General features: G+C 37.3%; 1 protein-coding gene across 1 annotated transcript in view; it reads left to right on the top strand.

Annotated features, from left to right (window-relative positions):
• Positions 1–23,267, top strand: part of LOC135083753 (equilibrative nucleoside transporter 1) — a 49,017-nt gene that overhangs the window by 12,180 nt on the left and 13,570 nt on the right. The window contains exons 3-4 of the mRNA XM_063978493.1: positions 12,131–12,241; positions 19,622–19,862. Of these exons, the coding sequence (XP_063834563.1) occupies positions 12,131–12,241; positions 19,622–19,862 (352 nt within the window). The remainder of the gene's footprint in view (positions 1–12,130; positions 12,242–19,621; positions 19,863–23,267) is intronic.

The raw sequence follows: 23,267 nt of genomic DNA, 5'->3' as shown, positions 1-23,267 counted from the left end.
CCATAAAATTCAACACTTAGAAAGTGACAAAAAACTTTAAAATAGGTAGTTGAAACAAACCACAGCTAATTTTCATAGTGGACTGTACTATACGATAAACATGTCAGTCAATTTGACAACCTTTGTTGGAAACATTATTCAATGAAAATATTGTCCGAACCCTTGGTATTTCTCTTCGACAAATACTTTAACACATTGTGAACCACTTTTCTTTCACGACTATAAAAAGATTTTAGCAATTTCATGCACAAAATCAATTGCGCACATTTAAAATAAAGTTTGTTTACACTTTGACAGCAATAGACTGACATGCAAGGTGACATGTCAATGAAGTTTTTAGTTATTGTTGCCATTAAAAGAAATTAGTACCATTAGATTTCCGCAACATGGCGAGGGTTTTTATGTTCCTGGTCAGGCTATAATAATTATATTTTTATACAGTTCTTTCGAAATGTAACCTTCACGTATATGAAACCTTTGTCTTAAGTCAAAGTCTTGTTATTGAATAAAATGTCAAGTTTTGTCAAAAAGTCGCGGAAAATAATCGCGAAAGTTTCACGCATTGGAAAATGCGAATATAGTGTTTCATGTTTAAAAATAAATTCAAAGCAGTGAAACCAATAATTGTAACTTACTAGTTAATGAGTGTAAAAGAAACTATTTTAAGTGCTCACATTGCAAGAGAAAAGCTGGTTAGTTGTTCGGCGAATTTCACAATAGTTGATTGTATTGTTATACATGTTGAATAGAAATATAATTATTATTCTAACATAATGCGGGTCGTACATACGTCGTAAGCACTTGTATTGTAGCTTTTTCGGTCCCTGTACTGTACAGTTTGAAACTTTGAACTTACATGGCATACCGTAATAGCTGTAGCTTCACCAGTAGACGTAGAATAAAACTTGCCTTATTTGTTTAGGATTTGTATATTAGTGTTGATACATAGAATGACTAGGGTGTTAATACCTACGCCAGGTGTTATAGGGTTTTCCATGAAGAAACGCCAGTAAATAAACAGCAAACCTCAATCCACTCATTCATTCACTTAAGGAAGTTTGTTCCTTAAAACCTTTACGGTATACTATTCTATTAGACATTCTGCGGTATAGACTTATAACTGTTAGGGGGCGTCCATAAATTACGTGAGACAATTTTGGCTATTTTTCGACCCCCCCGCCCCCCTTGGTGAGATTTAGTGAGATTTTGCCTGACCCCCTCCCCCACCCCCCTAATCTTACGTGATATTTAATAAAATTACTATTTTGCAATGTCTATGCTTCGCGAGTCTATTAGATTTAAATATGAAAAAAATCAGTAACCCAGTGTCGTGCCACGCGCAGTGCAGGGTTCCGTAGCTTCCCGTCGTTTAGTAAGATAAGCAATTGCTTCAACCTAGAACCAGTTTTTTGATTAATAGTTATAATAACTAATTGTTAAATTTTGCTACTAATGGTTAAATATTAATAAAATGTAAACTAATAGTAAAAAAATGTACTGAAAGTCAAGTTAAACATTGTTATAAAAACATTTTTTTCTGTTATTTAACCACTTTTCATTTGACATCTGTCAAATTTGACTATTGGTTACTTTAACTACGAATACATAATATTTTCATACGTATGTAATGTCATTTTTTAGGGTTCCGTAGTCCTGACAAGGAACCCTTATAGTTTCGATATGTCTGTCTGTCTGTCCGAGGTTTCGCTTGCAAACTATTGGCACTGGGGAGCTGTAATTTTGTGGAGGTATGTATATTAATCACACCGACAAAACGGTAAAATAAAATTTTGAAAAAAAAAATTTTTCTAGTGTAGCTCCCCTGCATGTAAAGTGGGGATGATTTTTTTCAAGGAAAACTATAACGGTTAAGATACATTACTTAGTTTAAGAGTAGTAATAGTCATTTGAACATGTATTATACAATATCTTAACCAGTAAAAATTCCTTAGAAGAAAATATGAAAAGTGACTTTAGATGAAGTAATTGCTTGCTTCTGAAATATATTGTGGTAACGACAGACAACTACGGAACCCTACACTGCGCGTGGCACGACAGCACTTGGCCAATTTTTTACGCAATAGCGAAGCCGATGGCGCTTTTTTTTTTAAATTCGAATTTTCTTAATTTCGACATTTATTCTGCATCTTTAGTGTTCACAAATGCAGATGGAGGCATTTTTAGTTTAATTTGATTAGACGGTTTAGAATAAATTGTCATTATCATCATAAAAAAAAACTTTTTTTTTACTTCAATAACCCAGTTTTCTGGCAATTTTACTCTATTTCTTGCGGGAAAAATTACGTGATAATTTCCGAGACCCCCCCTCTCCCCCACGTGAGATTTAGTGAGGTTTTCGTTGACCCCCTCCCCCCCCTAAAAGTCTCACGTAATTTATGGACGCCCCCTTACATTAACAGTATAAATTAGCAAACAATGATAACTATTTATCACAAGAGAAAGTGCGTGGGAGATTCTGTAACATTGATCAATGTTAAGTAGTGTTAATTATGAAAAATCTAAAACGTTAAAATAACGGTATCGTTGTGGCCAATGAGATGCTGTCATAGTGACATTGACAATACGTCAATGTCACGCTAGCATCAAACGTCAGAATAGAGGGACGCGCGGAGACGACTCCGCGCTCTTCTGTGCTAAGTGATGAATTGTATCTAAAATAAGGCAATATAATGTACAAGATGAGTATCCAGTGTTTTATTTATGAGAATAGATCGACCGGCCTCTAATAGTAGGTACATACTTACTTCATTTTATACCGGTTATTCGAAGTGATTTACAGAGCCATTGTTACTTTATAATCTACTGAAAGATAATTATTATTATTGACGGAATTGCTACCATGTACAGTCACGAAATGAAAAGGTTCGTCAGTTTTCAAATTGGTTCCTTCAACGAATCGCGAGCACTTATTACCTTTTGAAACTATGTTACAGAATAATCTCGAGTTAGAGAAAATAATCTTTAACTGTTCGTCAGTAAAGTTCAAAAGTTTTCAGATCAAAGTTGTTTGACGATTTATCTTGTGAAGAAGATTATTATGATTGATAAACTAAAACCTTCTTGTTGGTTCAACCTGCCATTATTATTTCTATTAAATAAAAAAAACTATTGTCAATTGGTCAATGTCATCATTGCATTGCACTGATGGGATAGAAAAATAAACAAGCAAAACCTTATTCGTTAGCAAACGTCATATTTATTTAAATGTTAGCAGCACTGTTTCTTGCACTGTTATGTTGGCAGGTTTGACTCTTACAGTACAAGCGAAAACCGACACTAAGGTGACGAACCTTTTCATTCCGCGACTGTACTTAATTTTGAGTTTTCGATATTTCGGCACTGTTGCAAGCTTGCAACAATTATGTAAGTGAGTTTAGTGACCATGAAAGTTTAAAACAATCTACTGAAAGATGTTCAAAAGTTAGTTGTATTATACACGTATTTACATCCAAAAGGTAATATTGAGATCCAGGTAGTAGAAATAATTTTGGTTTCTCTCAAAAACTTCTTACATTTCTACAGCCGCGCCCATTACGCATTGCAGGAGAAAACTTCCGCAAAGAACATTTTTGCCTTATTAATTTTGTGTTAGTCCTACCTGTTTGCAGCGGTGGACTGTCCAAGGCAAAATCGTAACTGTATAGATTTTTTATTTTAGTTGTTAATCTACAAACATGTAAGATGAGTCATCGACAACACGCAATAGAGTCACCCTGAAACGACATTAGTATGGCTAAGGGGTCACAAAAAGTGCGCAAATGTCATTTAGGTATTGGCACTGATTAAAAAGCAAGCAATGTATTTTCACAGATTTGTGTAAGTTAATAGAGTATGTGAATTTTAATTCAGAGATTGCAAAATGCACCTTCTGTCCTCCTAGACCAAGTAACAATGCTGATGGTGACAGAATCAGCTTCGCGATCGTTTCACGGAGCAAGAAATAGACGGAGCGAAGCGATTTTTAATAATAATTAAAAAAAAATAACCGTCCAGTTATGCCCATTTTCACCATCAATCCCTAATTTTTAAGTGACCCCTATGGTGTCAAATAACAGGAATTTTGTTTTACTTCTTACAGGGATACTAATAGTCCAGTTATGCCCATTTTCACCGTCCAGTTATGCCCATTTTCACCATCAATACCTATTTTTTAAGTGACCCCTATGCAAACAAACAAAATTCCTGTTATTTGACACCATATGGGTCACTTAAAAATTAGGGATTGATGGTGAAAACGGGCATTAGTATCCTCATTTCCCTGACCACTTAAAAACACACGAAAGATTCGGAACCAGTTTCGTTCGCTGCATGTGTCAGCACTATGGACTTCGACATGTTGATTTCGATAGACAGATCCTTGGGAGATAAATGTGCTTTTAAAAGCAGCGTTTACATTCTTAATACATTTTAGTTCGAAGATCTCTCATTATAATTTCGAACTCGCATTTTGTGTGAAACAAACATTAGCATTAGCTTAGCCATCAGTCAAACTCAGAAAATTTCCTTTTGGAATAACTGAATTCTCTTGGGAATGCTAAGATGAAACGAAATCAATCACAAGCAAATCTCTCCCATGAGTTCTAAGTATTTACATAATAAACTGAGGGATTACTATGTTAGTACCATTCCCATAGATTTGTTGCATATTTTGAAGATTTATTCATTTTAAATTTTCAGTATTGCAGTTTCAGAAATTGAATGCAATTATTGGAATTTAAAAAGTAAATCGCGTGTATATATATCGTGTACCGTATTAATATTTTATTAGACTGGATGATCAAATGTAGTCATTGGGAAAATTGGAAAAATAAAATAGTGGCGGCAGCTTTATTACCATCGATTTCCTAAAAAGCTATTAATTATAGTAATTCAATTTTATTAATGCTGTAGATTTGGATATCATATCAGAATGTTCTGTTTTTACTAGTCTGTCTGTTGTTTCAGCTAACCTTGTTTTAACTGCACCGTACGATATCACAAACTGTTAACACGGTGCATTTGAAATTAAAATGTCACTTGGCGACACAAACACTCGTAGAAACGTAAAAAGAATTGAGGTCAACGTATTTTCCCCTCGCGCTAAACTTGTTCAAGCTACATCTGCCTAAGACAGCTTGTGAACACCCCTCCTTACCTTTATGAAGCTTTGTACTATCTTCGCTCGTGAACTGGGTAAATAGGCCGTCGTAAATAAACTAGTGGTGGATAAGCAGTTATCGATATGCATTGGGACTCTAATCGATGGGTAACTAGTTCAGGGCGGCTAAATCTGGTTAAGACAGCTTTGATTGTGGACGCTAGATAAAAATGGGTTATTGTGTTACGTTTCTATGTACTTACGTAATATCGTTGTACAGTTAAAAATTTTAGTTATCAAACAAATAAACAAAACTTATATCCTAGTCCTTCATCTCCGGCTTTAAACAAAACAGCAGTATCGTAATATAAAGAAGTCAATAATGTTGTTCTTATGGTATACTATTACTTATTAATTGAGTCAGTTATTATTGTAATCAACGAATTCCGATAAAAAAATATTTTTTTATATCGCTACCAGTTATCTGTCGATAAAAAACCTATCGATAAATCTCCATGGCAGCACTACAAATCTAGTAATAGTTTTATCGCATAATATTTTCGCTAAGATTTTATTATTCTAAGAACAAACATTCACAAAACTGTTATGCAATCTGGTGCAGACAGAATGTAGTATCTCGAAACTTCATTGTAATTACTTTTTCCGTATTTATGAGTTAGATTTAGAACCCCTGGAGTAAGTTGGGATGTGAGGATTTGTGGGCTCTGTAATCTCCTGTACATTCGTAAAGATTTGCTTGAGAAAATATCAAATTATGTAGTATATTAGGACTTGCCTGGCAGCTGAAATTGATTCCGAAAATCAATTTGCTTGCAATGCGATTTGGCACTTTTGGCGACCATTTCAACTTTGTAAAATTTATTAATGAACTTTAACCAATTACTGTTCGTCAAACATTTCGCTCTTGAAATACCCTAAAACAAAAGAACGCAGCTCAATGCATGCATCCCCAAGATTTAAAATTCCTCCACAATGGTTTCAAGTTTCAATCCAAAGAACTTGTTCTTATAACTCGTTCGTTCTAATAACGTCATTCAAAACAACATTAGCATTTATTTGCCGATTCAAACAACGTGGTTGAATTTGCATTGCTTTCAAATAACTTTTCATTACATTGCAGACACAGTTATTACTTTAATATGGCGTTTTCCCGCGGCTTTGTGCACTGCGGTCTGTCGCAGAGGGATTATGACACATCCCTTGGGAAACTGGTTAAATTCCAGGCTTGGAAAGTATGGAATTTAACGCATTTGGAATTTGGGAAGCTTCTAAATTGGCGAATGAATTACCAAAGTAAAATTAGTTGTTCTGGAGAACATGTTTACTATAATTGGTGTAACAATAGGGGGATGCTGATGATGCTTTTGCAAGAACCACATAATTTGTAGGTGTGGCTAAGATGGGATATTTAATTCCAATACGTTGGTCAGTTGACATCAAGAAAAGTGAGGTCATAAACCGGTATTTCCAATTTCCATAGACCATAAAATTACGTTAATTCTAGGTTTGACATGCCTATTCTCCGATTAAGATTAAAGTTACATAAAACAATAATTTATTTCGTCATTCTTTAGTAGAAGTAGATAATTGAGTATGCATTTTATCATAGTACGGTCAGTCCGGATTGTATTGTGAAACATCTGGCTTGACCTCAATGGATAAATCATTCGTGTGCCATTCAAAGTCGAATTAATTCATACAGTTTAGCCATTTTTACTTTATGGGATGGTACACAAAAACACAAGAGGTCAGAGAGAATCTTATTATGCCCGTATTTTACACCGACACTCAAGCATGACAAGTAAATTCAAATACTGCTTGAGGAGCGTATGTTTAAGATACTCAGGTGAGATGCAGGCCATGAGCTTCCTCAACATCATCATTTCAGCCATAGGACGTCCACTGCTGAACATAGGCCTCCCCCAATGATTTCCACAAAGACCGCTTGGTAGCGGCCTGCATCCAGCGCCTTCCTTTCCTCCTTCGCCTTCAGCTTCCTCGGTGTGGATAAAAAAAACTATGTTCAAAACTATTCAAGATCATGCATTGATTTCAGCATGTGATTGGTTTTTCAATATCTATTCTTGAGCATTCGTGCCTATTTCAAAGTCGTTTCAGAATACATAACACACATTTCCTTTATGTATTTTCCGAACAAACGGAAATTAGTTTAGAAACAAAGATTTACTTAAAAAACTAGCAGTGTATATGTCTACAATGAATATTGATGATAATACAATTTATTAAGTCCATAATTTATTACTAACTACTAGGTAGATAACCTTCGTAACGGTATTTAAAAGTATCTCCACTTGGGTTTCCACAGAATTCGATAATGAGCTACATACTTTGTTTGTTGTTGCCCCAAGATAAATTTATCTAGCGGTGGCAGTCGTAACGCAAGATAAACACGTATTGTCCAGTGACCTATCCTTTAGTTCAAGTCAATTTGACGATAACGACGTCAAAGTTGTAGTCAAGAGTTGTTCTTTCGTTCTTTGTGGAAATTACAATGGTTCCCGGGAACCCCCAGAAGTACATAGAGCAGACTGACCTCGATAAAATTATACACGAAGAAAATAGATACATCTGTAACATTAATGTATAATCTAGACAAGTATGACGACATAATCACAAGGCGCTATGTACACATTACACTATGAGTGTTGATTCGTACAACATAATTTTATCCCAACCTCGTTTGTCATTTTCCTTTTTTGCGATATAAATCTGAAGTAGTACCACCTTTTCTGTTTCATAGAATTAATTATCTATGTTATAGTGGGGGACGCGTTTAGAACGTTATCGGGATATGCAAATTCCTGTCTCTTGCTTGGGAGAATAAACATATCATCTAAGCAAAGCAACTCCCAAACAATACACGCTCAAAGATGAAATTCCAGCTTTGACTCACTGTGCCGAGTAACGTAATAGGATTTAAACTGGGGAGACTTGAGGCTGCTACTACATAAGTAGTTGTGTTTATTGTTTGTATGTTTTTATCTATCTCTTTCACTCCACTTGGTGGGCTGAGATGAATCATTAAAGAGCCGGATAAAGAAGATGTATCAGTTCTTTGAGAATACGCGTTGAGGAAGTCTTGTTTTTTTGCAGGGTGATTTTCATGGGTACTGACATACCCTTTAAATTCAACTTTGTAAGAAATGAGTTTTGAAAATGGTTTCATCCTTACGTATAGTACTTTTAATCTTAACTTCTATCTGGTGAGATGCAGGCCAAGATCTTCATCGTTGTGGATAAAAAGTTTCCTCATAATTTCATTAAATGTTTTATTAGTAAACTTCTCTCCATGATGGCATACTTTTCTAAGGCCTGATAGGTCATCGTTGTCAACCTTTGCTATGATAACACGTACTTTCGCTGGCGAGTCACTATCACAATATTTACTTTTCCTTTAAACATTCCCACGTCTATTATAATATCTAATTTTACGAGTATCGGTAGTGATTAATATTCGGTTAGGTTTCGAACATGTTTGGTTGTCAGTTGCAACTTTTTATAAGCCAGCTTAACCTGTTGCTGACAGGATTGTGTTCAGTGTGCTATTGGCCTTAGCGTTGGTCTACCGCAAGGAGGGCCAATGTCACTCTCATTAGTAATCCTTCGATTGATTAGTAAACAGAGATTTGTGGAGCTCAGTAGAGTTAGAAGTGACAGCAACTGACTATGGCCGACTACGGTACATTTGAACGTAAAAATGGTGAGTTCTACCAGTTATCCTCAGTTATTTCTGATTTGGTTATGTAAATATTATAGTTTAGATAACATTGTTTACACGGCGCTTGAAGCTGATTACTGGGTTAATAGGTGCTACTAAAATACGGGTTTTCCAATGGAACCAATGTGTCGGCTGATAAATAATATCTTTTAATTAGTATTATAAGTCCAAATTACTGAGCGCAATTGTTCGTTAGTTGTATTTTAGATTACAATTACGTTTTCGGTTATAATTACAGCAATATTGTATCTAATTGTACAGCTCTAATTGTTCTAAAAATATCCAGCTGTTTTTGCCTGTTCGTTAATTCGCCATCTTTTCAGAATCTGCCGAATTATTTATTTATAGCGTCATATTTTGGAGCCGGCCGACCTTCGAGCGAGGTTTGCGGTCCGGTTTCGCGCAAACGTAAATAATATTGCTTAAAAGGCTTCTTTAATGAAAATGAGGCTTGAGGGATTTTGCCTCCGTGAATAAGTGCTGGTGTACTCCATTATTAAAGGTTTTGTTTTGTAGATCACGCTCCGGTGGACTCGAATAAGGGATTGATGGCAAAAAGAGGAGGCATACGGTTTCGGTTAACCGTTTATGACTGAATCCCCTCTTGAACGTTGACCCAATTCTTCTAAATACCTTGACCCCTTTGTAGAGAAATTTCTTTTTAAATAATAGGTCCATTCTGTCCAAGCAATTGATTTCAGATTACTTCGATGTCGCAAGTGTCGTTATTTAAACAATTTTAAACGTTATTTTAGATTTTCTGACACCATTATTTTCGGACGAAAGCTGTTAATATTTACGATAATGTTCCCACCTCGATGAAAGTTTTTTAGCATCATTATCTACGTCATCTATTAATGAATTCGCTGATTAATTGCCTTCAAAACCTAGATAATTAATCATCATCTAGGTTTCTTTTAGGCACAGTTTTTAACAAGTGGCAATAATTATGTTTTTCCACGGACGGACCCAATTTGTAACGCAATAAAAATGGTTAATGGCCAGTGCGATAATGGAGTATTGTTGATTAGTTGATAGGTTTGTTCACGATAGAGCACAGCCTCCGTGGGCGTAGTGTTACAGAATCTCGGTTCTGTTTGGTTTGGTAACGGTTGGGCCATACAGGTACTGTTTTGTCATTTTTTAGCTGTTAGGAAAGCGACCTACGTAATGCTTTTGATGTAGAATTGGTGAAAGATACCGTTGGGTGTTGCTGGAAAAGTAGAGTTGAAATATGGGTGTGTCGAAATTGTTTAACAATTGAGATTTTTTCCATCTCTCTGTCCCAGTGACACAAATTAGGTTGTGCTTTCGCAGAGTACATTGAAGTACAATGAAAATGATAAGAAAATAACAAAACTGTTTTTTTCCAGTCGGCAGAAAAAAAAACTCATTGTTCAGATCAAAAATGTTGCAAATCTGTGCCATTCTTTAATAATTTATGTAATCAAAACCAATACCAATCATAGTGATCCTTGTCTTGCATAGTGCATTTCTGACAGCATGGGTCTTTTCAAAATGATTTCGAAGTTCAACATTAATTTGAGGCTGCTGTTAATTATTACCTCCATTATATTTCGCACTCCGATGAAATAAACACCTACTTAGATAAGCCAAGTCAAGCCTAAAAATAGGCATGAACCCCTAAGCAGGTGAGAGTCTCGGTCCACTGGAGCGGAGTATACGTGGTCAGGTGTAAAAATGCAATAAACACTTGTAGCACATCACTAGCTCGTGATGTGCAAAAGTTAATCGAGACTGATCAACCAAGGAACACGGTTAACTTATGTGCGGAGATGCATTTCTCTTACCTGTGAAACAGTTGGTGTTGATATCCGTGGTAGTTTTATTTGAAGTGGAAAGGGGTAAGTTCCTTGTTTTAGATCTGTTGTCTTCTAAACCAATAATATTCTCTCTAGGCCTTTCTGAACTTTTCTTTTACACCTCGTTATTTTGCTGTCTTCTAAACAAATCAGATTATCTCTAGGCCTTTCTGAACTTATAGTCCAGGAGGCTGTTTTCTGCCTTTGATTTCATGTGCGTGTTGAGTGTTCGTCTTAAAAATACTTCTTCAGTTTTTAACTCTTATTCTGTCCAGAATTATGTTTGAGCTTTCATTTTATGCGACTTGTAATTAAAAATATATTTCCTACTTCCTGTTGGCAGTAGATTATGGTTTATTCAGTCAGTTTAATGGCTAAAATAAACTGAAAACTGGATGTAACAACCTACAACATCGATTGGCGGTCAAGCTGTATAGACTCGACACCAGTTGAACCACTATTGGGTTGATCCTGACCAGTTTTATTCAGTCGTTTTTGATGACTCATCTCCATCCATTCAGTAAAACCACAATGTATTTTTAGGTTTGCTTAAAGCCGCTTAAGTTTCCGAGGCAATCCACTTTAACCACATACCAAATTGTTATCGTCAATTTTAAAGCAATTACGTACTCAGTCACTTGACACTACCATTGTCTGCTTCATATGAGGACACAAGCGTATATGCCTCCGCCATTGTTTTGGCCATAAAGGATGGAACTATGCGACTTGGCTCATAAGCATTGTTTTGGCGTTCCAATTATCTGAGGGTCTGTAGTCAAAATTCTTTACCAGATTGGATGCGGTAATTAAATGTCGTGATGAGTTATGAAGGTCTTTGTGGTAGGATATGATTTTTAATGAGTTGAATGCTTGTTCTAAGGAGAAATATGATTCTAATATTTGGAGAGCATATTTATTCGAAACCATGTTATACCATAGGTATAATAGTATAGAAGAAAGGATTTGCCACATTGGATGCGTTCTGCGGTCAGGTCAAAGTGAACGCTGCCCACATTATGTATGAACAATAATGTTTGTATCTACTATACAATTTGTATTGATGAGATCTGACAGTGCGGGCACGAGCAGAGAACGAAAACTGACTGGTTGCGTTCATTTGACCTGAACGAAGACCGCATCCAATGTGTCATGCTGAATAAGTAAAATTTCATAAGCTACTTTATTTGATTTCACTGAGCTGACCAGGAAACCATATCCGAAGCTGACCAGCAAATCTATAGCCACTGTTATTGACACAAAGAATTTCGAACACCATATTTATAGTTTTCAATGTCGTTCGAAAACCTAGCCGTACATTCAAAAGCAAATCTGAACTCTATTCCAAATGCTCAAGATACACTGATTTCCAGATTGGGTCGAGAAAACGAAAATTTTAAAGAGCAATTCTGAGCCCTATTCCAAATGTTTAAAGTACATTATTCCTTCCAGGCTGGGTCGAGCTGGAGGGCGAGAAGGCGCCGTTCCTCCGCAACGAGCCGGTGAAGCTGACGCCCGCGTGGGAGGGCTCCAACCTGCCCAATGACACGCTCAACTTGAAAGGTAATGTGCCGTGATACTTAATACAAGCTATGTAGGGTTGATTATAGACTGATTTTGGTCATAATCCAGTTCGAAATAGCGAAGAAAAGAAAAGAATTTGCCGTTAACTAACTAGGTTCTAGTGGTCTCGCACGGTCAAGGTAAAATTAAAGGATATCCTTTCAACTCCTGGATTTGAAGTATTATTGACACTGCGGCGTCGTATTTAGTTGATAAGGTGCTGTTTTGCAACAAAAATACATAGTTTAATGTGCTGTTGACTGTGTACACGAATACAGAGCAGCAAATGTATAGTCAGCGCGGCAGCGTCAAATAGTTCGTGTCATCCAAAGTAGCCAAAAAGTTCGCAACACGTCTTTGTTACGATTCGAATAAGGATGTGTTGTCAACTTTTAGGTCACTTTGGGTGCACGAACTATTTGACGCTGACTATACTCGTTGCATTTGGTAGGATACATGACTAATATTAGTGTAACTACTGTACTGTATTCGTTCCGTTAGTCCGTAAAATTTATAATATTCATAGGGGGCAAAAGACCTAAGGGCAGTTACAAAGGCTATCACATTTCCATTTGGAAATTTCCAGTAGATAAACAGCATTCATTACGGTCACTTGCCTACAGAACGATCTATCATAGGCATGTCTAAGTTTATTGAGATTTTCCGGACCCATTCCGCGATTGAAGTTGATTGCTCGACCTGTGTTGTGGGCATTTGTGGCTAATCGTAAGCAATACTGTGGCGTTTCGAATTATTATCTTTGGTATTGAGTTGCAAGAGCATCTTCTTCAATCATACTTCTATGGTCTTATTTCATGCTACTCTTCTTTTTCGACTATTCTCCCAGGCTGCCCAGGCAAGGATCTGCACCGTGATAAAATCTAATCGACTAATGTATGGGAATAATCGATAAAATGCCTCGATAAAGTTTTATCGTGGCGCGCATCCCGGCCCTATTGGTCAAGTACCTACCTAATTAGTTTTTTCCGGACCTGAAAAATACGGAACATATCATATAATATGTACCTATTCATTCTCACTCTGTTGGCTGTCAAATACCACTCATTCGGGACAGTTATGTGGGACAAGTATATGGACCAGTGTTGAGAACATTTTTATTTTAGCGTGACAAACTTAGTCACACTTCCAAGTGCTTCCAACAAGGAACAGGGAAATTAGAAATTAACGAAAATAGAAACTAGAAAATGGAACTGTTCAGCAGATTTAGACGAAAACGGATCGTGTCATGTATGTATAAAGAATTTTGGCAGAAGTTTGACCCGGGAAAATTCACACTCACAGCACCCGAAAGATGTCAAATTTTGGGATAAGCCATATTACACTCGGTTTCATAATCTGATTACCCTCACGCGTAATTTAATATGAATATTAGCTTTTATTGTCAAATAAAAGCTGTATCCTTGATGTTATCATCAAGTATCCTTGGAGCGATTACGAAGAGTGCGCAACACGATTTTTGCTTAATTTTTTCAAAGCAAAATGAACCTTATTTGAAAAACAGTCGGGTTATTTTACCGTGATAAAAGCAAGTGGTCACTTTAACATCATACTCATCCCTTATCGCGAATGGATTAGCATAAAATAAACGCCATTGTTGTGGTTAATATGCAGTGGACGTGCTATAGTGGTAATTAAACGCCACCACAAGCCTTTGGTGTTCCGTATGCAAATTTTGCAATCATATAAGGGCAGTGTGTCATGTAAATAACAGACTTCCTACAAATAAGATTAGTTTTGGTTTTTATGAAACGTAGTTTTTTTTTATCTGAACTGAAGACGTCCTATTTCTCCAAAATGTGATGGTTTTATTTTGATCAAACTCCCTGAAATACCACTAACAATGTCCTCCACGGTTGCTTTCGGCATTCTTGCTTCCTCAGATATTTAATGACCAATATGACCATATGCAATAAACGAATCTTATATCAGATTTCAGCTTCCTGAAATTTTTTTATGACCATAGCAGCAAACAATATTCTACCAGATTCCTGCTTGCTGAGATTTATGTTTAGAACTGTTTTCAGTGGTTAAATACTTTTCTTGCGGTTTCAGTAACTTTTCTCAATGAGGTCAGTTCCTTGGATTCTTAATTTCAGCCACTGACTACAATGTTTAGATACGTTTATAAGATTTTAAGATTGCAAGAAACAAAAGGATTAAATACTCGTTCTTAAAACGTTTCGAATAATTACAGTAGGTAAGTAGGTATTGGGACACTCAATGAGGATCATTTCGATTTTTAGCTGTGAATGCAGATTTATAGGGCTAAGAAATCCTTAATATACAGTCCAAAAATTTTTGTTCTACGACAAAAATTGACGAAGTTATGGCCAAATTACTAAAAAAGTTCACTGACCGTCCGGCGCGGGAACGATGACGTCACTATATCCGATCCGAACGCTGCCGGCGTACTGCGTGGATAGAAAATATTTTTTTCTAGCCAAACTATCAGTTTTAGAGAAAAACTTGTAATGACATTTATTCATCAGAATAAAGTAAGCTATCGATAGGTAATTTTTTAAAATAGAAATTGTGAAAAATATCGCCAAAAAATCCATATGCTCATACGATTCAATGGAACGCGGAGACGCGATTGGGGTCTCCGCGGTGGTATATTTGGCGATTTATTCAAATAAAGTGTTCATAAGTGTTGTTAGTCATATCTTCTTCCAAGTAAAATATTAAAATGTATAAGTATTAATTTATTTACTTCTAACAATAAGGTATAGCTGAGGCAGATACACTCTGCCTAGGCTACAAGCAAGACATTGCTATGAAGATCATTTCGATGTACACGCAATACCTACCTGTTATTTAGTTTTTCTGAGTTTAACCTACCTATCTATTCGCCGTTCCCATGGGCGGGCCAGCTGCTGCAGGAAAGGACAGCTGCTCCTGGAAATTATTTAATCTTAGCCTTAGTCATACCCAGCTTGGGTATGACTCTCCCGTCCCCCTCCTCTCCCCAGGTCATAAACTGGGCATGACTTCCCCCTCGGCCAGAAGTTGGGTATGATTTACCCCCACTTCCACGCCAGAAACTGGGTATGACTTGCCTCTCCCCCCTCCCACCAAGGCCAGAAACTGGGTAAGGCTTGCCCCTCCCCCCAGGCTAAAAGCTGGGTATTACTTATCCCCCCCCCCTATCCCCCCCCTCTAGGCCAGAAACTGGTTATTAGCACTCATATTATGTATTATTATGTTCAATACAAACAATCATAAAGTTACACTCACCCCAACTGCGTCTCCGCATTCCATCGAATCCTATGAAAATGTGGTCTTTGGACATAGCGATACTTATTTTTCACAATTTTTGTTTTTAAAAATTACTGGTCGATGGGTTACTTTATTTTGATGAATAAATGTTATTAAAACTTTTTTTCTAAAACTGATAGTTTAGCTGGAAAAAAATATTTTCCATCCCAATAGTACGCCGGCTGCGCTCGATTCGGATATAATGACGTCACGCGGCCCTGCGTACGTTGACTTTTAGCGGCAAAAACGGCCTATGTTTATTACTTAATATCTTCGTAAGTAATGGTCCGATTTGGATAATTCAAAAAGATATATCTTTCTTATGTCTTAAAGATTAACGTAGATACTAGTTTTATTGCATTTTCTACAACAGTACTGATCCTCATTCGCAAAATGCCAACCTGAATGTTTTACTACAATGTCTTAAGTTGCTTCAAATTGCAATTGCGTGCATTGTTCTATCGCAATTTATCTAGCGGGTTCGTTGACCCCAATTCTAGATACCGTGAAGTTAGTCTGATTCGGACTTTTTACTGTTTTACATAGTCTAGATTTGATTGCACTAGAAATCTCAGTTAAAACTATACAGGGTGTTAAGCAAAAACTGTCTTTTCTGTCCTAAGGTTTGTAATTTTAATTAGAGATGAAACGGATAGTTGTTTGGCCGGATACCGGATATCCGGCCAGCTGCTAGGCCGGATAGCCGGATATCCGGCGGCCGGATAGTTGGCCCACTGTCTCGTTGCATATCGTGAAGAGTTTAGCGCCGCACAGGCGGCACAGGTGCTTCGAACGCGATCATTGGGTCTATTAGTAGACTAGACTAGTCATACTTTTCGAAAATCGAATCAGTCCGAATAGAATGTCAGATTTTGCCACTTGTCTATAGGGGCAGATCAATTCGGCTGACTTCGGTTGCCATCGTGAGTGTGTGATTGAATAGCGAAAATTAAATTAGTTTACTTGCTGCGTAATCTGACTGAACTGCATCATGACATCAGACCAACTCAGTGAAAAAAAGATCGCCTATTTCATTTGACAATATTTCGAAATTAACAGATATTTAATATTTATTTATGTATTCGTCATTAGAGTGAATAGCCCAGAAAAAGAAATAAGTTTTTTTAAAGGCCTTAATATGGCTTTTTTGTAACTTTTTGGACTTTAAATAAAAGCCGTTATTATTATAAGCCGTTTTGTTGATGTTTACCTCAAAGATTAATGTATTTCATGTTATTAATAGGAAATTATCGTATTTTTTTAATATCCGGTATCCGGCCGGATAGTGAGTTAGTATCCGGTATCCGGCCGGATAGTAAATTTAGGCCGGATATCCGGCCTACCGGATAGTTACCGGATATCCGTTTCATCTCTAATTTTAATTACTGAGATGCTCTGATGTCAGACATAATGAGCTTTAGGCGTCTGATATAGCTTGTAAATAGGAGCAAGCAGTGACTACAAATAACAACATTATCGAGAAACTTTCCCAGTAAGAAATACCACTGGGCGCCAAATTATTATGTTGTTACCACTGCTTATATCCCGAACACCGAAGAACGAACGAAGAATATAGGTATATTCTTCTGATTAAATTTGTTGCGTAATTCAAGACAGTTAGCTATCCCCTCAACCTTCAGGATCCAATCAGGATTTCATTGGAGACCAAGCAACCCAGGATTTGCAGTGGTGGGAAAGAGTCGCCACATTTTCCCACCACTGCAACTCCTGGGAACATTCAATTAAACATTCTTTATTTGAGTTGTAACTTACATAAGTTTTAATTATAATTAAAATATCTGTCGAGCAAATGCTAATTTTTACACTTCATTATCACTTATGTTTATTGAATGTACACACAAGCTATTTTAAGCTTTATATCTACGCACTAAAGTCTATATCTCCTTGTTGAAACACAACTGACACTAAAAGGTTATCAAAATTACGATGTTTTTATTTTTTCCAATGTATGAATGGATACTATTTATAGCCAAAACAATATTAACCAATAGTTATATAAAAACTTCTTAGCGTTAAGAGTAGCATCTCACACTGGCCATTATAGCGTATTACCACTTGAAATTTCGACTGGTTCATCCAGTGTCTAAGTAGCTCAGATGTAAGAGCAGTCGCCCGGAAATCTAAAGGTCGTGGGTTCGATTCCCACCTTAAGCAGGATTTTTTCAAGTTATTTATAATATTATCCCACTCCCAACGCAGTGATCTCAGTCAAATATTGTTATCACATTTATTAAAGTGGGTAAATAAACGCTTTACTAAAACACACGCAGGTTTTCTCAATAAGCCTGTGTGCACCTAAGTATTGCGACACTTCAACTTTAAACTTAACTTTTTATAATGAAACTCAAAAGTGTGATTGGGCCTTCATGCACTATCAATACCTACTATTGAGAGTGTGGTGATTGAAATGAAGAAATTAAAAAAAGTGATCCAAGGCTATTTATATGGTGGGGAAATTTAGAATGTCAAAATACTAAAGGACAATTATTAATTTTTCTTTATTCATTTTTTTTCTTATTTTTTCTTTTTACAATGTAATTTCATTATTAATAGTGCCTAGTTCGGTATTCTGTACAGGATTTATGTTCCAACCCTATTTTTTATCTATTTTATATTTTATTTCGGGACTTTAGTACGTTATTCTTATTCAAAATTCATTTCTTTACTTTACTACGTACCCAAACTCAATACAATGGGTGTCAAAGCAGCGATATTGAATAATTGAATAGCCTTGTAATAACAAAGATGTTAATCTATACCATCTATACTAATATTATAAATGCGAAATTAACTCTGTCTGTCTGTCTCTCTTTAACGCCTAAAAGACTGAACCGATTTTGATGAAATTTGGCATAGAGATAGTTTGAGTCCCGGGAAAGGACATAGGATAGTTTTTATCCCGATTTTTGAAACAGGGACGCGCGGAATAAAGTTTTTCTGTGACAGATAAAATACCACGCGGGCGAAGCCGCGGGCGGAAAGCTAGTAATGAATAAGTTACATTGTAATATCAAAGAGGTATACATGCTTCTCAAACAATAAAAGTTACTAGCTTTAAACCTAAGAAATAATATACAATGTCGATTAAATGAAAGAGTTGCCATGGTTGCGGGTTATGACCTTAGGATATAGAAAGATGACTTTCTTTACTTAGTCTAGTCTACGGCACTATTCCCACCTCTCGTTCCCACCGCTGCAACTCCTGTGTAGCCAGGACCTACAGCTCCCAGAGTCCAGTTTTGTGACTATGGGAAGAACTTTTTTCAATCTCTTTTTAAGGTATTCAAAATTATTTTAATAAATTCCTTGTTGCCTAGTTGATAATATCTTACTTATTTGACCAGGAGATAACATTCCAAATAATTAACATTGCCTAGTTTTTAGTGTGTTTTTGACGAATACCCTTTTCCGCAGTGACCGTAATGAAGATTTAATTACACATAACATTCCACACCCTTATTTTGGTTAGTCGAAACGTGAGTTCGCAAGGATAAATATTAGACTGTACAGTGTACACGTTCGTTGCAAAATCGCATTTATTGCTACTGATATAAGGTCTGTGTTAAGTTTTCATGTGCCCGGTCTGTACAGTCCTTGAAAATTTCACTAATTTACTGCTCAGTTATTACAACATCGGGCGATTTGTGTTAAAAACTAGTATTTGCTTAAAAGAAGTGCGAACTGGATATGTGTTGGTGTGGTGTTGAAAAAAATCGTGTAAAAATGTGAATAAGTGTCTAGAATAGCTGTGTTTGTGTTGAAAAAAATAGAATACTGTAGCAGAAATGAGTTAACGTATTAAGAAGTCAATAAAGTATGTCATAGATAGATGATAGTGGTGGGTTATACACGCAGTAACCTGATTAATTTTAAAAGAAAAATGATTAAGCTGCCAAGAACAATGTAACGCTGAAGTGCTGACCAAGCAATATTTATGAAAGGATGTACCTGTATCAAATACATACTTTTTCTTTCTTATGAACTAAATGATAAAAGAATAAATAATAAAAGAATAAAATCTATAATAGGGCGTGGTTGCTACTCTTCAGATACAGAAAGTGATCTTTCATTTCATCTTTTCAGGAATCGCAATGGACCTGGTACCGCCGAAAGACAGATGGAACTTGATCTATATCATCCTAGTCATCCACGGCCTGGGCACCCTCATAGCGTGGAACATGTTTATCACTGCCAAGGATTACTTTGTGAAGTACAAGCTGGCCAACGCTCCGGACTATGCGGAACATTACCTGGCGTATGTGGGATGGGCCGCTCAGATACCGAACTGCTTGTTCAATTGGATCAACATCTTTGCGCCGATTAGGTGAGTTACTTATAGCCAAAATAAGTATAATATACCGCCTACTTTATTCTCAGTTTGGCCCTAAGGTTGACTGGAGGAAAATGCCGAAAGGCATTAAGCCCGCCTTATGTACACCGTTCTATGTGCATATAAGTTTAAAATAAATAAATATTTAACGGTAAATTGTTCTTGAAATCTGCCTCTGTAGACTAGTAACAAACGAGTCAGTTTTGATTCCGAAATCGCTTCGATCGGGCGTTATTTGGCTCGTACAAAAACATATTATTCGGTATCGCTTCAAAGAGCGAAGAAACTGCGTAAGGTTCTTAATTACTAAGTACTTCGTGAAGTAAAAGTTCAATAATACCTGGGCCCCGAATGCGCTAATTTATAATGTCTTGCATTTCAATCTCGTTTCATCTACAGTCTACACTCCAGTCACACTCCAATTTCATTCCAGCTGATGTGCAATTCGGTATCGCGGTAAAGTTCACCCGCAAACAAAGGATTTATGCACCTGATTTTTGAAACTAAAATTACTAAAACACTCCAAATGTTGGTTAAGCGTTTGACTTGCGTGTGAGATAAAGTAGCTTTCTGTCAGCTTTTACTCAGAGGCGCCAGTTGCGTTCCGTTTACGTTACAACATCGTTTGAACTAGCTGTCAAAGCGACCACCGCGATAAGATAAGAATTTGTCCAAACAGCTAATTTTCGTTCGTCGTCCAGTTGCGTTGCAGTTGAAAATATTTAGCGCAATCGGGACGCAGGCGTATGTGGGCTGGGCTTCTCAGCTACCGAACTGTCTCAATTGGATAAACATCTTTGCGGCTATTAGGTGAGTTATGTGCTGTGTGACTATCGATAACTCGCCTCCAAAAAAAAAATTGAAAATTGCCTCCTTAGACAAAGTAACATGCTGTGACAGTTTTAATTCCGAAATCGCTTCGTTCCGGCGTTCTTTTGTACGTACAAATACGTATTGCGAAAAGAAACTACGTATCTAGTTTCTTATAGACTACTTCGTGAAATACAAGTTGGCTACCCGAGTACATAATCATAGTCACTGACACACTCATCACGAAATCTCAGAAACTATATCACCTACAAACTTGAAATTTGGCAGGTAGGTTCCTTATAGGGTGTAGAACACATCCACTAAGAACGGATTTTACGAAATTCCACCCCTAAGGGGTCCACGCGAAATATAGGGCGGCCGCTAGTTATGTACACTTTTTCCCACTTCCAACGCAGCGATATGAACTACAATGGCATAATCGCACTTTAAAGTGGGTATATCAAAGCTTACTAAAACACACGCCAATCCGCCACTGGGTTTGTGTGCACCTAAGTTTTGCTACAAAACTACAAAAAAGACTACCAAATGACTAGAAAGCTACTACGTATTTTATATTGATTTAGGTAGGTCTAACAAAATCTCGGAGAAGGGTAGACAAACAAAAACCACTCACAAGGTTCAAATATGTAATTCCAACTATAGGTCTATCGCTTAAATGTTGCGCGCCTTCTTGACTGGTAGCCTCAATAAGGTCCCGGTCAAGAGGGCGCGCAATCCGCAATCTTCATCGTGTTGGTTCCCGCTGAAAACCAGCTTCTCGACATGGCGCTTGTTATGTCGCGAATATAGCTGAGCGGACGCCTCTTCAGCATAGCTTGTAGTTTAATGTTTAATATGTACTGTATTTTTATTTTACTTTTCTATGCTGAATAAATTATTCCTATTCTTAAATCAGTCAGTGCCTGAGGTATGGAAGCGGCACGGGAGAGTTTTTGAGACGTCTAACAACAGCCAGACTAGATTTTCAGATTTTTATCTCTGTCACGTCATAATATGTCAATGATACCCCTCCCGTGGCGCTCCCATACCTCTGGCACTGAGTTAAGCGCTAGAATTATAGACATGTTAATTAAAAGATAATATCTAAATCTCGATAAACTAAAGTAGATAAAGCCTGGTCCGTGAGCACGTGGCATTTTGTCCAATGACCCCAAGCTACCCATCCTTATCGCTCGCGCGTAATTATGTTGCTGTCGCGCTCGCACACTCACTGCGGGCGCCCGTCGCACAGTCGCGACAGCAATAAAATTATTTTAAACTATTATGTTGCATTTTTTTACTATAAAATTATCACTTCACGGCAATTTTTTGCAACAATATCTATTTTAACGGTAAATAATATTTACCCTCCCGACGTTTCGGCTCGGTTGCACTAGTCATGGTCGCGGGCAGACTGAAGAGATGCGGCGTCGTCTGCTCCGGCGCGATGAGTTTTCTTCACCCACCCGCATTTGCACAATATTTTCGTCAGTGGTACAGTCAGTCCGACAAACTACACTAACAGTGTCCGGGTTTCTCTGAGACGGCCTAGAACGCGATTTGTACTTCGTTATCACCGGATTCCACGCTGATGATAGGTTAAATCCATCTTCTCGATTGAAATTCTTATGCTTTTTAATTTCAATGGCTTCACGTATCAACCTAACATGGTAATGCCTATCAGTTGAGAGGATTTTCGGGTCATGAAGTTCCATCCAGTGATTAACGTCCGAAGTTAACAAATGTTCAGCTATCGCAGATTTGCACGTCTGTTGGTTCTTTACAGCCGCTATGTGTTCTTTGACTCTTTCAGCTATAGACCGCTTAGTTTGTCCTATATAAGAACTACCACAGCTGCAATCGATCTTATAGACACCCGGCGTCTGAAGAGGTATAATATCTTTTGGCGAGCGAATTTCCTTCGTTACTTTTGACAACGGACTATATACAGTCTTAATGGAGTATTTGTTGAGTACTGTTCCAATTTTATCCGTTACCCCTTTCACGTACGGAAGGAAAGCTGGTTCCCTGCTCACCATTGGTTGCTTATCCCTCTTGAGCCTCCTCTCCATTTGTCTTGTGGTAGCACTGTAGCCATTCCTTCTTAGTACCTCCTTCACATGTTTTAGTTCCCCTTCCACATGTTCAGGGTCGCATAGGTTATATGCCCTATTAACCAATGAGGAAATAACTGCTTGAAGATGACGGGGATGGTGATGAGAAGAGGCGTGCAGATATCTGTCCGTGTGAGTCGGTTTCCGGTAAACAGAGTGGGCCAAAGCCCCATCCGGTCTCACTGTCACAAGAACATCAAGGAAAGCCATGGATCTGTTCCTCTCCATTTCATACGTGAACTTAACCTTTGGATGAACAGAATTTAAGTGCTGTAGATATTGTTCCACTTCTGTTTGGTTTCCGTTTATGATGCAAAATATATCATCAACATATCTCTTCCAGAACTTAACAATACCGGGGCCGCTCGCTAATGCTTTTTGTTCGAAATGTTCCATCCAAATGTTGGCAATCACTGGTGCTACAGGACTTCCCATAGCAACGCCATCAATCTGGAGGTAATATTGGCCTCGATAC

This window comes from Ostrinia nubilalis, chromosome 24 (genome assembly GCF_963855985.1).
Source record: "Ostrinia nubilalis chromosome 24, ilOstNubi1.1, whole genome shotgun sequence".
NCBI classification, from domain to species: domain Eukaryota; kingdom Metazoa; phylum Arthropoda; class Insecta; order Lepidoptera; family Crambidae; genus Ostrinia; species Ostrinia nubilalis.
Note: the sequence above shows the minus strand (reverse complement) of the source record. Positions and strands in the feature narration are given on the sequence as shown.